This window comes from Rhinopithecus roxellana, chromosome 4 (assembly GCF_007565055.1).
Source record: "Rhinopithecus roxellana isolate Shanxi Qingling chromosome 4, ASM756505v1, whole genome shotgun sequence".
Lineage (NCBI taxonomy): Eukaryota > Metazoa > Chordata > Mammalia > Primates > Cercopithecidae > Rhinopithecus > Rhinopithecus roxellana.
This window is the reverse complement of record NC_044552.1, coordinates 178,483,054-178,493,401: the sequence shown is the minus strand read 5'-3', so window position 1 is coordinate 178,493,401 and position 10,348 is coordinate 178,483,054. Positions and strand designations below refer to the sequence as shown.

The window sequence follows — 10,348 nt, the reverse complement described above, 5'->3', positions numbered from 1 at the left end:
GGGGAGTTGTATGGAGGCTTCTTGGGAGGTGGCATTTCAGACAATTCTTGTAGGAATAGGAAGAATACAGCGTGGCCAGGTGGGAGGAGAAGACAGGGCACCCAGCAGAGGGACAATCATGAGGAGGAGGACTGGGGGTCCAAATATCACAGAAGTTTGGGGAGCTGTGAGAAGTCTGCCATAATGAACCCTCAGTTATTGGGGTAGACTCTTTCCACAGGGAGTAGGGAATGTCAGAAGGGAGGATAGGTTAGGGGGATGAGCAGGAAACTCCCTGGAGTCCCTGTCTCCCTCCACAGCAAATCAACCAGTAAATCAATTCACCGTTCATACATATACATATAGCATATGCTACCACACACAGACACATGCACACACACACAAGCATACATATGCTAACATATATACACAAACACACACACACCTACAGACACATGCACACACACTCACACAAGCACACAGGCACACACATGCTAACACATATATGCAAACACACACACACCTACAGACACATGCACACACACAAACACAGGCACACACACGCACAGGACAAACTGGGTGACAAGGAGCTTGGCACAAACTCACTGTGAGAAAACACTCTGGGATTACTGAAATATTTGAAGGATGAGCCTTGGAGTGACTTTCAGCAAAGATGATAGCCGCCTTTTTCTGCTGCTCAGGCCATATCCGAGGGTTCCGCCTCCTGCGGGAATGCTCACCCCCATGAAGTCAGGATTCACGTGTCACCTTTTTTAGAGACCTTCCTGCTCAGGCTACTGAGGACCTGGGGGCTCCTTTCTCGCTCTTCCTCCCCACAACCTTGTTCCCCACCCCCTGAATCATCTGTCACCTTCCTACATCCGATGCAATGCACCTGCTCATTATGTTCACCTGTTGTTCCCACTGGAGCAAGGATTTTGTCTGTTTTCTTCAGAGAAGCATCTGCAGCAGTCCATTGTTGGTGCTGAGGCTGTACTTGCCATGTGAGTGAATAAACGAGAGGCAGTGATTGAGGCAGGGGCCTCTTTCTTGTTCATTTGTTCACTACACTTTAGACGGTAACTTAGGACATGGTGGGACCAGTGTTTTCTGGGCACAATAACTCAGAATATACTGTGAAGACAAGAAGTAGAAAGAAATGTTAGGTGGAAGAATATGAATTTTCAAGAATATGAATTCCCAACTGGGAAGAGTGAGAAGAAAAAATCAGGAAAGGGGCAAGGTTGGCTTGATCGTAGCTAACATGGTGGAGAAACGCAGCTTTCTGTGATAGAGGGCCTGAGCTGTCAGATTCCTCTGCAATGCAGAGACCACCCCCACAACCTGTGCTGTGTCCTCCTCTCTCCCGAGGCAGAATGTAGCTCTTGTGCCTTCAGTGCCAAGGAAGCCACAGTCCCAGGCCAGAAAAAGGGCTGAGGTGGACAGTGGGAAAGGAGGGGGTGGGTGCAGAAGGGGACGTCTGGCAGCAATGATTTCCTGAGGGTAAAGAAAAAATGTCACTTGAGTATGGGAAAAAAAGAAGGATATAAAGAACAAGGTGGAAATCATCTGAAATTCCATTATGCACAGCTTAATGTTAGGGTTTAAGTACAATCATATGTAATTTTTATAAAATTGTGATCATATACCTTAGAATTATTTTAAATGACTTAAAATCATTTTAAATATTTAAATTATTTTAAATCATTTTAAACGAGAATTTATTGTTTAGAGCAGGGTTAGAGTTCATAGTGCAGAGTTCTCTCTTGCCCCTGTCAGTTAAACCCACTTTTTTTGGGCCTCGTGTCATTTTTTAAATTTATTCATTTTTATTTATTTTATTATTCTTGGATACATGTGCAGAACGTGCAGGTTTGTTACGTAGGTATACATGTGCCATGGTGGTTTGCTGCATCTATCAATCTGTCATCTAGGTTTTAAGCCCCACGTGCGTTAGGTATTTGTCCTAATGATCTCCCTCCTCTTACCCCCTACTCACCCCCTGACAGGCCCCAGTGTGTGATTTTCTCCTCCTTGTGCCCATGTGTTCTCACTGGTCAACTCTCACTTATGAGTGATAACATTCAGTATTTGGTTTTCTGTTCCTGTGTTAGTTTGCTGAGAATGATGGTTTCAAGCTTCATCCATGTCCCTGCATAGGACATGAACTCATTCTCTTTATGGCTGCGTAGTATTTCATGGTGAATATGTGCCACATTTTCTTTATCCAGTCTATCATTGATGGGCATTTGTGTTGGTTCCAAGTCTTTGCTATTGTAAATAGTGCTGCAATAAATATACGTGTTCATGTGTCTTTATAATAGAATGATTTATAATCCTTTGTGTATATACCCAGTAATGAAATTGCTGGGTGAAATGGTATGACTGGTTCTAGATCCTTGAGGAATCGCCACACTGTCTTCCACAATGGTTGAACTAATTTACACTCCCACCCACAATGTAAAAGCGTTCCTATTTCTCCACATCCTCATCAGAATATTTATTCATTTTTAATTTCAATTTTCATTATAGATTAAGGAGTACATATGCAGGTTTGTTACGTGGGTCAATTGTGGGAGGCTGCAGCTTGGGGTCTCAATGATCCCAAACAGTGAGCATTGTAACCAGTGGTTGGTTCTCCAGGCCATGTGCCCCTCCTCACTCCCCTGTCTAGTGATCTCCAGTGTCTGTGGTTGCCATCTTTACATTTTGTGTATTCAATATTTAGCTCCCACTTATAAACAGGAACCTGCGGTATGCATTTGCCTGCTCTTGTGTTAGGTCATCTAGGATAATGGTCTCCAGCTCCATCCATGTTGCTGAAAAGGATGTGATTTTGTTGTCTTTCGTGGCTGCATAGATTTCCATAACACATACGTACCACGTTTTCTTCACTACATTTACTGTTGCTGGGCAATTAGATTGATTCCGTGTCCTTGCTAGTGAGAATAGCACTGCAATGAACAATATGGGTCTATTTGATTGAATAGATTATTTTATTTAGGTATATCACCAGCAGTGGAACTGCAGGGTCACATAGTTCTACTTTAAGTTCTTTGAGAAATCCCCGAACTTCTTTCCATAGTGGCTGAAAGAGTTTGCTTTCCCAGCAACCATGACCTAAGCGTTTCCTTTTCTCTTCAGCTTCACAAACATCTGTGGTTTTCTGACTTTTTAAGAACTGGCATTTTGACTGGTATGAGATGGTAGCTCACTGTGGTTTTGATTTGCATTTCTCTGGTAATTACTCAGATTGAGCATTTTTTCATGTTGTCAGTCACTTGTAGGTCTTCTTTTGAAAAGTGTCTGTTCACGGTTTTTTTCTTATTTTTTAATTGGATTTTTGTCCTTGCTTGTTGAATTGTTTGAGTTGCTTGTAGATTCTGCATATTAGATGTTTGTCAGATACATATTTTGCAGATATATCTCCCATTTTATAGGCTGTTCACTGTGTTGCTAGTTTCTTTGGCTGTGCAGAAGCTCAGCACAGCAAAAGTTTAATGAGGACCCATCTGTCAATTTTTTATTTTGGTTACAGTTGGTTTTGATGTCTTCATCATGAAATTTTTGCCAGGCGCTATGTCCAGAATTGTATTTCCTAGGTTATCTTCCAGGATTATTATAGTTTTAGTACTTACATTTAAATCTTTAATTCACATCAAGTTATTTTACATATATAGTGAAAGGCAAGGGTTCAGTTTCTTTCTTCTGCACATGGCTAGCCAGTTATTCCAGCATCATTTGTTCAACAGAAAGTCTTTCCCCATTGCTTATTTTCATTGATTTTGTTGAAGATTAGATGGCTATAGGTGTGAAGGTTTCTCTCTGAGCTCTCAGTTCTGTTCCACTGATCTAAGTGTCTATTTTTGTACCAGTACCATGCTGTTTTGATTACTGTAGCCTTATATTATAGTTTGAAATCCGTCAATGTAATGCTTCTGGCTTTGTTCTTTTTGCTTATGGTTGTTTTGGCTATTTGAGCTCTGTTTAAATTCCAAATAATTTTTAGATTAGATTTTTCTAATTCTGTGAAAAATGACATTGGTATTTTGATAGGGATAGCATTGCATCTATAAGTTGCTTTTGGAAGTATGGCCATTTTACCTATATTGATTCTACCAATCCATGAGCATAAAATATTTTTTCCATTTATTTGTGCTGTCTCTGATTTTTTTCAGCAGTTTTGTAGTTTTCTTGGAAAGATTTTTCATCTCTTTGGTTATATGAACTACTAGGCATTTCATTTTTTTTTGTGGCTGTTGTAAATGCGATTGTGTTCATGCTTTCATTCTCGGCTGGAATGTTATTGGTGTATAAGAATGGTCCTGATTGTGTACCTTGATTTTGTATCCTGAAACTTTACTGAATTGATGTATCAGTTCCAGGAGCCTTTTGACAGGGTCTTTAGGGTTTACTATGTATGGAATCACATCACTGGCAAAGAGAGATGTTTGACTTTTTCTTTTCCTGTTTGAAAGTCCTTTCTTTCCTTCACTTGCCGATTGCTCTGGCTAGAATCTTTTTGTCCCCAGTACACTCTGCTCTCAATCAAATAGGGTGAAGAGCAGTTTCCTGTTCTGTGATCAACAAGTTTATTAAAAGATTCTATGCAGATGAAGCTCTATACCTGTTGCAAGCCAAGGTTTCTCCTCTTTGGAAAGACTCTCTGGGCACCCAGGCGAGTACACATATTTCCAAATTCTGCCCAGCCTGGAGGTCTCCAACCGCGGTACCACCACCTTCAGGTCTCTGGGGGTTACAGCATCCACTGCAGCTCCCCTTCTGCACCTGGGGTTTTTCTTTCTGAGCCCATTCACTCTCACAGCTCTCTCATTCATTCAGTCATTCTCTCCACCTCCAACCACCACTTAAATCATGTCAGGCTCACCTGGTGATACAGAGAAGAATCATCATCTGTGGGTCTGAAAAAGACTCTGGATTCCTGGTAAGTGGGTCCTGGATCCCCCTGGTTGCTGCAGAAAGTGGTGAGGACCCTTCATGGATAGGGAGGTGAGTGAGGTTTGTGTGGGTAAAAGTGCCAGGCTGAGATGGGGAACTAAAGGATGTGACTTGGGTGGTGGCAGTGAATGGTGGGGAGAGGGGTGAAAAATGTCTGGTGAGCCCCTGGGTGCAGGTGAGTGTCTGCCGCAAAGTACAGGGGAAAGATCAAGGGCAGGGAACCCTGGGGGTGCTAGAGGGCTTGTTTGGTAGAGAGTGTGTGAGAGCAGACTGTGTGGTTGTTAGCGGTGTCTGTGGTCACATCTTTGCTGGATCTCCTTCCCTACTTTTTCTCTCTCTTTATTTTTACCTCTTCAAAAAGACACCAGGTTTGTGAAGGGGCCACGGCCTGGACTCAGAGCTCCAGCTCTCCTCAGGGTGGGCCTGGCATTTGCTGACTTCAGGATGGGCCACAGGGCTCATAACTGAAAAAGAAAATCTTCCCTGAGTCCTCAGCATGTGCAAGGATAGGGTTCCTGGTATGATTTACTCATTTCGTCATCTGTATTCATAGCATCTGTTATTTTCCACATGTGGACATCCATGCCCAGAAAGCTGAAGAACCTCACACAAGAATATTTAGCCACAATGTCAGCTAACTTCCATTATGAATGTGTGATCTCTAGATCATGGCCATTACAGTCACCTGTGGCCACTCCTATCCCCATCCTGGGCTGGCCTGCGTCTGGTGGCCAGGAGTCTGCAGCAGGGGTGAGGCAGGAGGGCCCAGGTGTGCACAGAGGCCTCTCCTCCTGTCACCTGGCTGTCCTGCCCAGGACTCTCCTGACAGCCTTCTGCCTTCTTCCTGTTTCCCCAGTCACTGGCCCAGGTCACCCAGCCTCAGGGGTGGTGCTACCAAAGCCTTCCCAGTGGCCTCCTCCCAGGACTAACCAGTCCCCAGACTTGTGCATGGGAGACTCTTGTCACACTCAGATCCCTGGACCCGCCAAGCTCTGCCCCTCCCAAGTCTGAGAACTGCCCACCCCCATATGCCTGTTGTCCTCCAGACCACGTGACTCCTCCTGGACAGAGGCTCTAGTGCATCAGGCCAGAACCTTCTAGGTTCCTGTGTCCCTGCTCAGTCACAGAGGTGGCTGCCATCCCATGTCCCTGTCCTCAAGCATAGACAGGTCCTGGGCTTGGTCCAGGCCTCCTCCCCTTTCCCACAGCATCAGGACCCTGGGGATTGAAGGTCACCAGGTGCAGGTTCTCCCCACACGAAGACTATGTGGTGTGGGAGGTCTGTGCCTATTTCTTTCATTTAATGGCAAAAGGGCTGAGTGACTGGGGGAAGAGTGGGACTCAGGCTCTACCAGTCTTCACTCCAGGCTAAGCCGTCTCTAGCCGGCTGGGGCCACTGGGCCCCTCACTTCCCTCCTACTTCTGCCCACAGTTCCAGATGCCTCCATGGTGACTGAGATGAGGATGTGCTGGGGATTCCTCAGTTGTGGGTGGGTGGAGTGACCACAGGGATGAGCTGCATGGAGAGGGGTTGAAGCTGAAGACTCAGGCCTGGGCGACCATCAATGGCTGTGCCCTAAAGTGAGCCCCAGACAAAAGGAGAACCCTCCCTCGGCTCCTGTGCCCATGGAAATCCACCCCTTCACAGATCTGAGTCTCATCTGGATTAGGACATATATTTAGAAAGTGATGAAGGAACTCTGGGCCTGAGCTGCTTCAGTCTTTAGAGGGGCCTGGGGGTTGCCTGCAGGGGACGAGGGGGCAGGAGAAGCTGCCTGAGGCTGAGAACAGAGGGTGAGAGGGAAACACCCGGAGGCCCTGGCTTTGCAGGAGGAGGAGGAGGAGCTATGCTGCATTTATGGAATTATTTGACTCTTCACATGAATTTCTAAAAAGTAAGTTTTCTTGAATTTTTGGATGTGCTTTTAAAATAGTATGAAAAATTATGAAATAAGCAAGAACCACAGTTGCTGCAGCACAGTCCAGAGAACTTCTCTTTCTGCCCACTTGAGAGTGAGCTGTCACCCTGGTGCCCCCTCCGTCTTTAATGACATCATCTGATGACCCATACTTCAGTGTTTTTCCTCCAAACCAGGACACTCTACTAATAACCACAATATGATCGTCAAAGCAGATTTCACATCCACACATGATACCATCTCATGCTCATGCTCCTCTCAAGGTTCACCAATTGTTTCCGTCATGTCTGTTACAGACAGAGATCTAAGAGATGAGGCATTTCCTATCTCCTCATTTTGCTGAAGATACAGGAGATGGTATTTTATTTGTACCATTTGTTGATCTGTACATTTTGGAACATACATGGAGAAATCTAGATTGATGTGGTTAATATTTTTATGTGTCACTCAGAAGTCATTAGTATATTTGTGACTTCCAAATCCTTCCAGCATTTTGGTCTCATTTTTGCTAGTTCAGAGTTTCTAGGTTGATGTAGACTAAAACAGAAATCTTTCACTAAACTTGCTAAGTCTGGAACTCCTGTTGGTCTAGAAATACACAGTAGGTGATGCGCAGGTGGCCAGCCAGAAGGGCAAGTTTGATTGAGGCCGTGCTTACGGGGGCTTTTTAGTATCATCTTCAACCTTCCGAAATGACACAAATGTTGGTTTAAGAGGTGGAGGAGAACCCAGACCACTTTTCCAGGCAATCCTTCCCTAGTCCCTCCAAGTCTCAGAGCCCCCTGCACTAATGGACCTATTTTTCCCTTGAGTCCCAACCCTGGTGCCTGCAGCTTGGTCCAATCTCCTTCCTCCTTTGTCACATCACAGAGTCAGCCCAGGCCCTGCACCTGACCAGGGGATGGAGTGGAGGGGCCTGCTCCCTCACTCAAGGCCCTCTCTACCCTCTGATGAGAGGGCCTAAAACATGGCAAAAGGTTGGGGAACTCATCCAAAGAGGGGGCTCTGTATTCCTGTGCCCTTGGCCTTGGGTGGGCCTGCAGGCAACATCCTTCCTTCTCCTTCCTCAGCCTCTCCTCACACTGGGAGCAGCACCCATAGCTCCGTAGGTGACCTTCCCTGTTCCACATTATTCATTGCTGGTCCAGTCCAGTGGTGCCCATGGAACTCCAGCAGCAGCTCAGCTCCCCTGTGTCTGAGTCCACTCTGCTCCAGACAGGGCAATCAGCTGGCTCAGGACCTTGAGTACATAGAAGGCAGGATGTCAGAGGAGCTGCCTCATGGCCCGGACTCGAACCCCATGGGTCCATGGGACTGACTTTTTAAAAAACCTTCTCATGAGCAGCCTCTACTCTTCACCTTCCACCATAATTGCTGAACTCAAGCCACTTTCTGTGGGAAGACAGCTGTGAATTTCCTCCTTTTGAGTTAGGTGTACCAAGGCTCTCCCAGCACCCCACCTCCTGGTACTAGACCCAGATCTCTCTTTTAGCCTCAGAGATGGAATCCCGATTCCCTTGTCACACCCATGTAAAGCTACCAAAAGGCACCTAATCCAACTAAGAGGACTGCCCATGCCCGGGCCTCAAATCTGAGGAGATGCCTCCTCAGCTCCTGCCACCCCAGGTCATCCTGCAAGGCAGAGGTTTTGTCCCCCTCTGATGTGGGGCAGCCCCTGGGACAGGTCCTGGGGTAGGAAGGGAGAAGGGGTGTCCCTGTCCTCAGGGAGCTCACACAGCTGCTGAGGGAAGCAAGGTGACAGCACAGCCCACCCTCCTGCAGTGGTGGAAGAGGAGGTCATGCCCCAGGGCAGGGGAAGGGAGGATCTCAGGGCTGTCATTGGAGGGGGTTTGGTTGGATTTCTAGAAACAGAGCAGAAGAAGGGAAAGGAAAAATGGTCCCAGGAGGAGGGAACACTAAGGATAAAATTCTGGAAACACCATGTTGCCCAGTTTCAAGGCTGGTGAGAAATCCACAGTGAGGGGAGCAGAAGCAAGGGCAGGGAGGAAAAGGAGTCAGGAGGGAGAAGGGAGAGGAGGATGGGAGAGAAGAGGCATGCCAGCTCCCCCAGGAGGAGCCCCCCAAGAGGGGGTTATGTTCACACTCACACACACACTCACACTCCCACACACATACATGCGCGTGCGCACACACACACACACACACACATACATGCACACACACACACACACATACATGCACACACACACACACACACACACCTGGCTGATTAGATCTGAACTCAAGACAGCTACCTTTGTTTTCTTCTCACTGATTTGCTTCAGCATTTTTACCCAGTGTATCAAGAATTCCTCAAGCCAAGTTTCAGTCTCCCATTGAAATCTTCTGGAAGAACACGGTCACATCCTTGTTCTTATCCCACTTCTCTTTCATCTTCTTGGCTCCAGGATAAAGCACTGTCCACTTTCTGTTGTTTGGGTCAAAGAGGAGGAACGTCTGTCCATTGAAGAGGAACTGCCAAGGTCCTCTGCTGTGTCCATGGGCTTCGTGCTCACAAGACATCCGGGCCTGCAGAATGAGGGGCTCTGCCCCATTGGAAAGAGATCAGCTCTGATCTTGACAAATCCTGAGCCCCACCCTGCTTCCTTTCCTGGCTCTTGGTCTTGCTCTCTCTGCTGCATCCTGCCCATGCTTCTCAGCCTCTTGGGTAACACAAACTTCTGGTTTATTTTTTACATGAAACCAATAAAATACTGCTAAGTTGCTATCCTGTCTGCTCCCTGCTGTCCTGGACAATTTTAACTTACCGCTGGGTATTCAATTCTCCACTCAAATGTCAGGCAGTTGCTCTTTGAGGAAATCCACCACGTCTCTTAGGGTTTCAGTCTGTTCTTCCCAGGCTTTTGTGACGTTGACTTTCTTCCCCAGAGAAGCAAAGGCTTTGGCCTTATGGTTAACACAGTCACAGTGAAGAAAAGGCCTTTTATCCACCTGGCCTTGAACTTCACACCACTGTAGTTCAGGTCTGAACTTAGGAGTGATGGTGAAGTCATAGCAAAGACAGTGTGTGTCTGTGGAAGAAAAACACAGGAGGGGGTTGGTGTGGGGGGAAGTGGAACCTGAGACCCCTCCTCTTCCTTATGGTGACTGCAAGAGAAGGACTCTGAGAGGCTGGGCTGGCAGCAAGATGTGACCCAGCCAGGACTGTCATGTCAACTAAAGACTAGAGCGTCTCCCTTATGTGAGTTCAAGACGAGGATGCTCCCTGCAGCCAAAAAAAAACACATGTCCCCCCAAAGACATACCCCACCTGGGCTCTGCCCACATCAGTCAGCACATGACCCTGTCATTGGAGGTGTCAGGCCTGCTGTGGCAGGAAAAGGCCTTGATGAGGATGACCTTCGGCAGCAGCCTCTATGGACTGCGGGAGGTGGGAGAAGGTGTGGGGGATGCCCTGGATGCTCCAACACAGTGGATGGGGTGAAGACAGAATCCAATTTGAATCAAAAAAGAGGTTATTGTCATAGTCA

The 10,348-nt window shown here is 46.7% G+C and overlaps 1 protein-coding gene across 1 annotated transcript; it reads right to left on the bottom strand.

The window, feature by feature from the left end:
* Positions 1-8,587: 8,587 nt before the first annotated feature.
* Positions 8,588-10,145, bottom strand: LOC104678356 (UL16-binding protein 1). The gene is given in 5 exon segments (XM_030929621.1): positions 8,588-8,719; positions 9,113-9,185; positions 9,187-9,403; positions 9,626-9,889; positions 10,124-10,145. Coding segments are annotated over 5 exon segments (708 nt in total).
* Between the last annotated feature and the right edge of the window lie 203 nt (positions 10,146-10,348).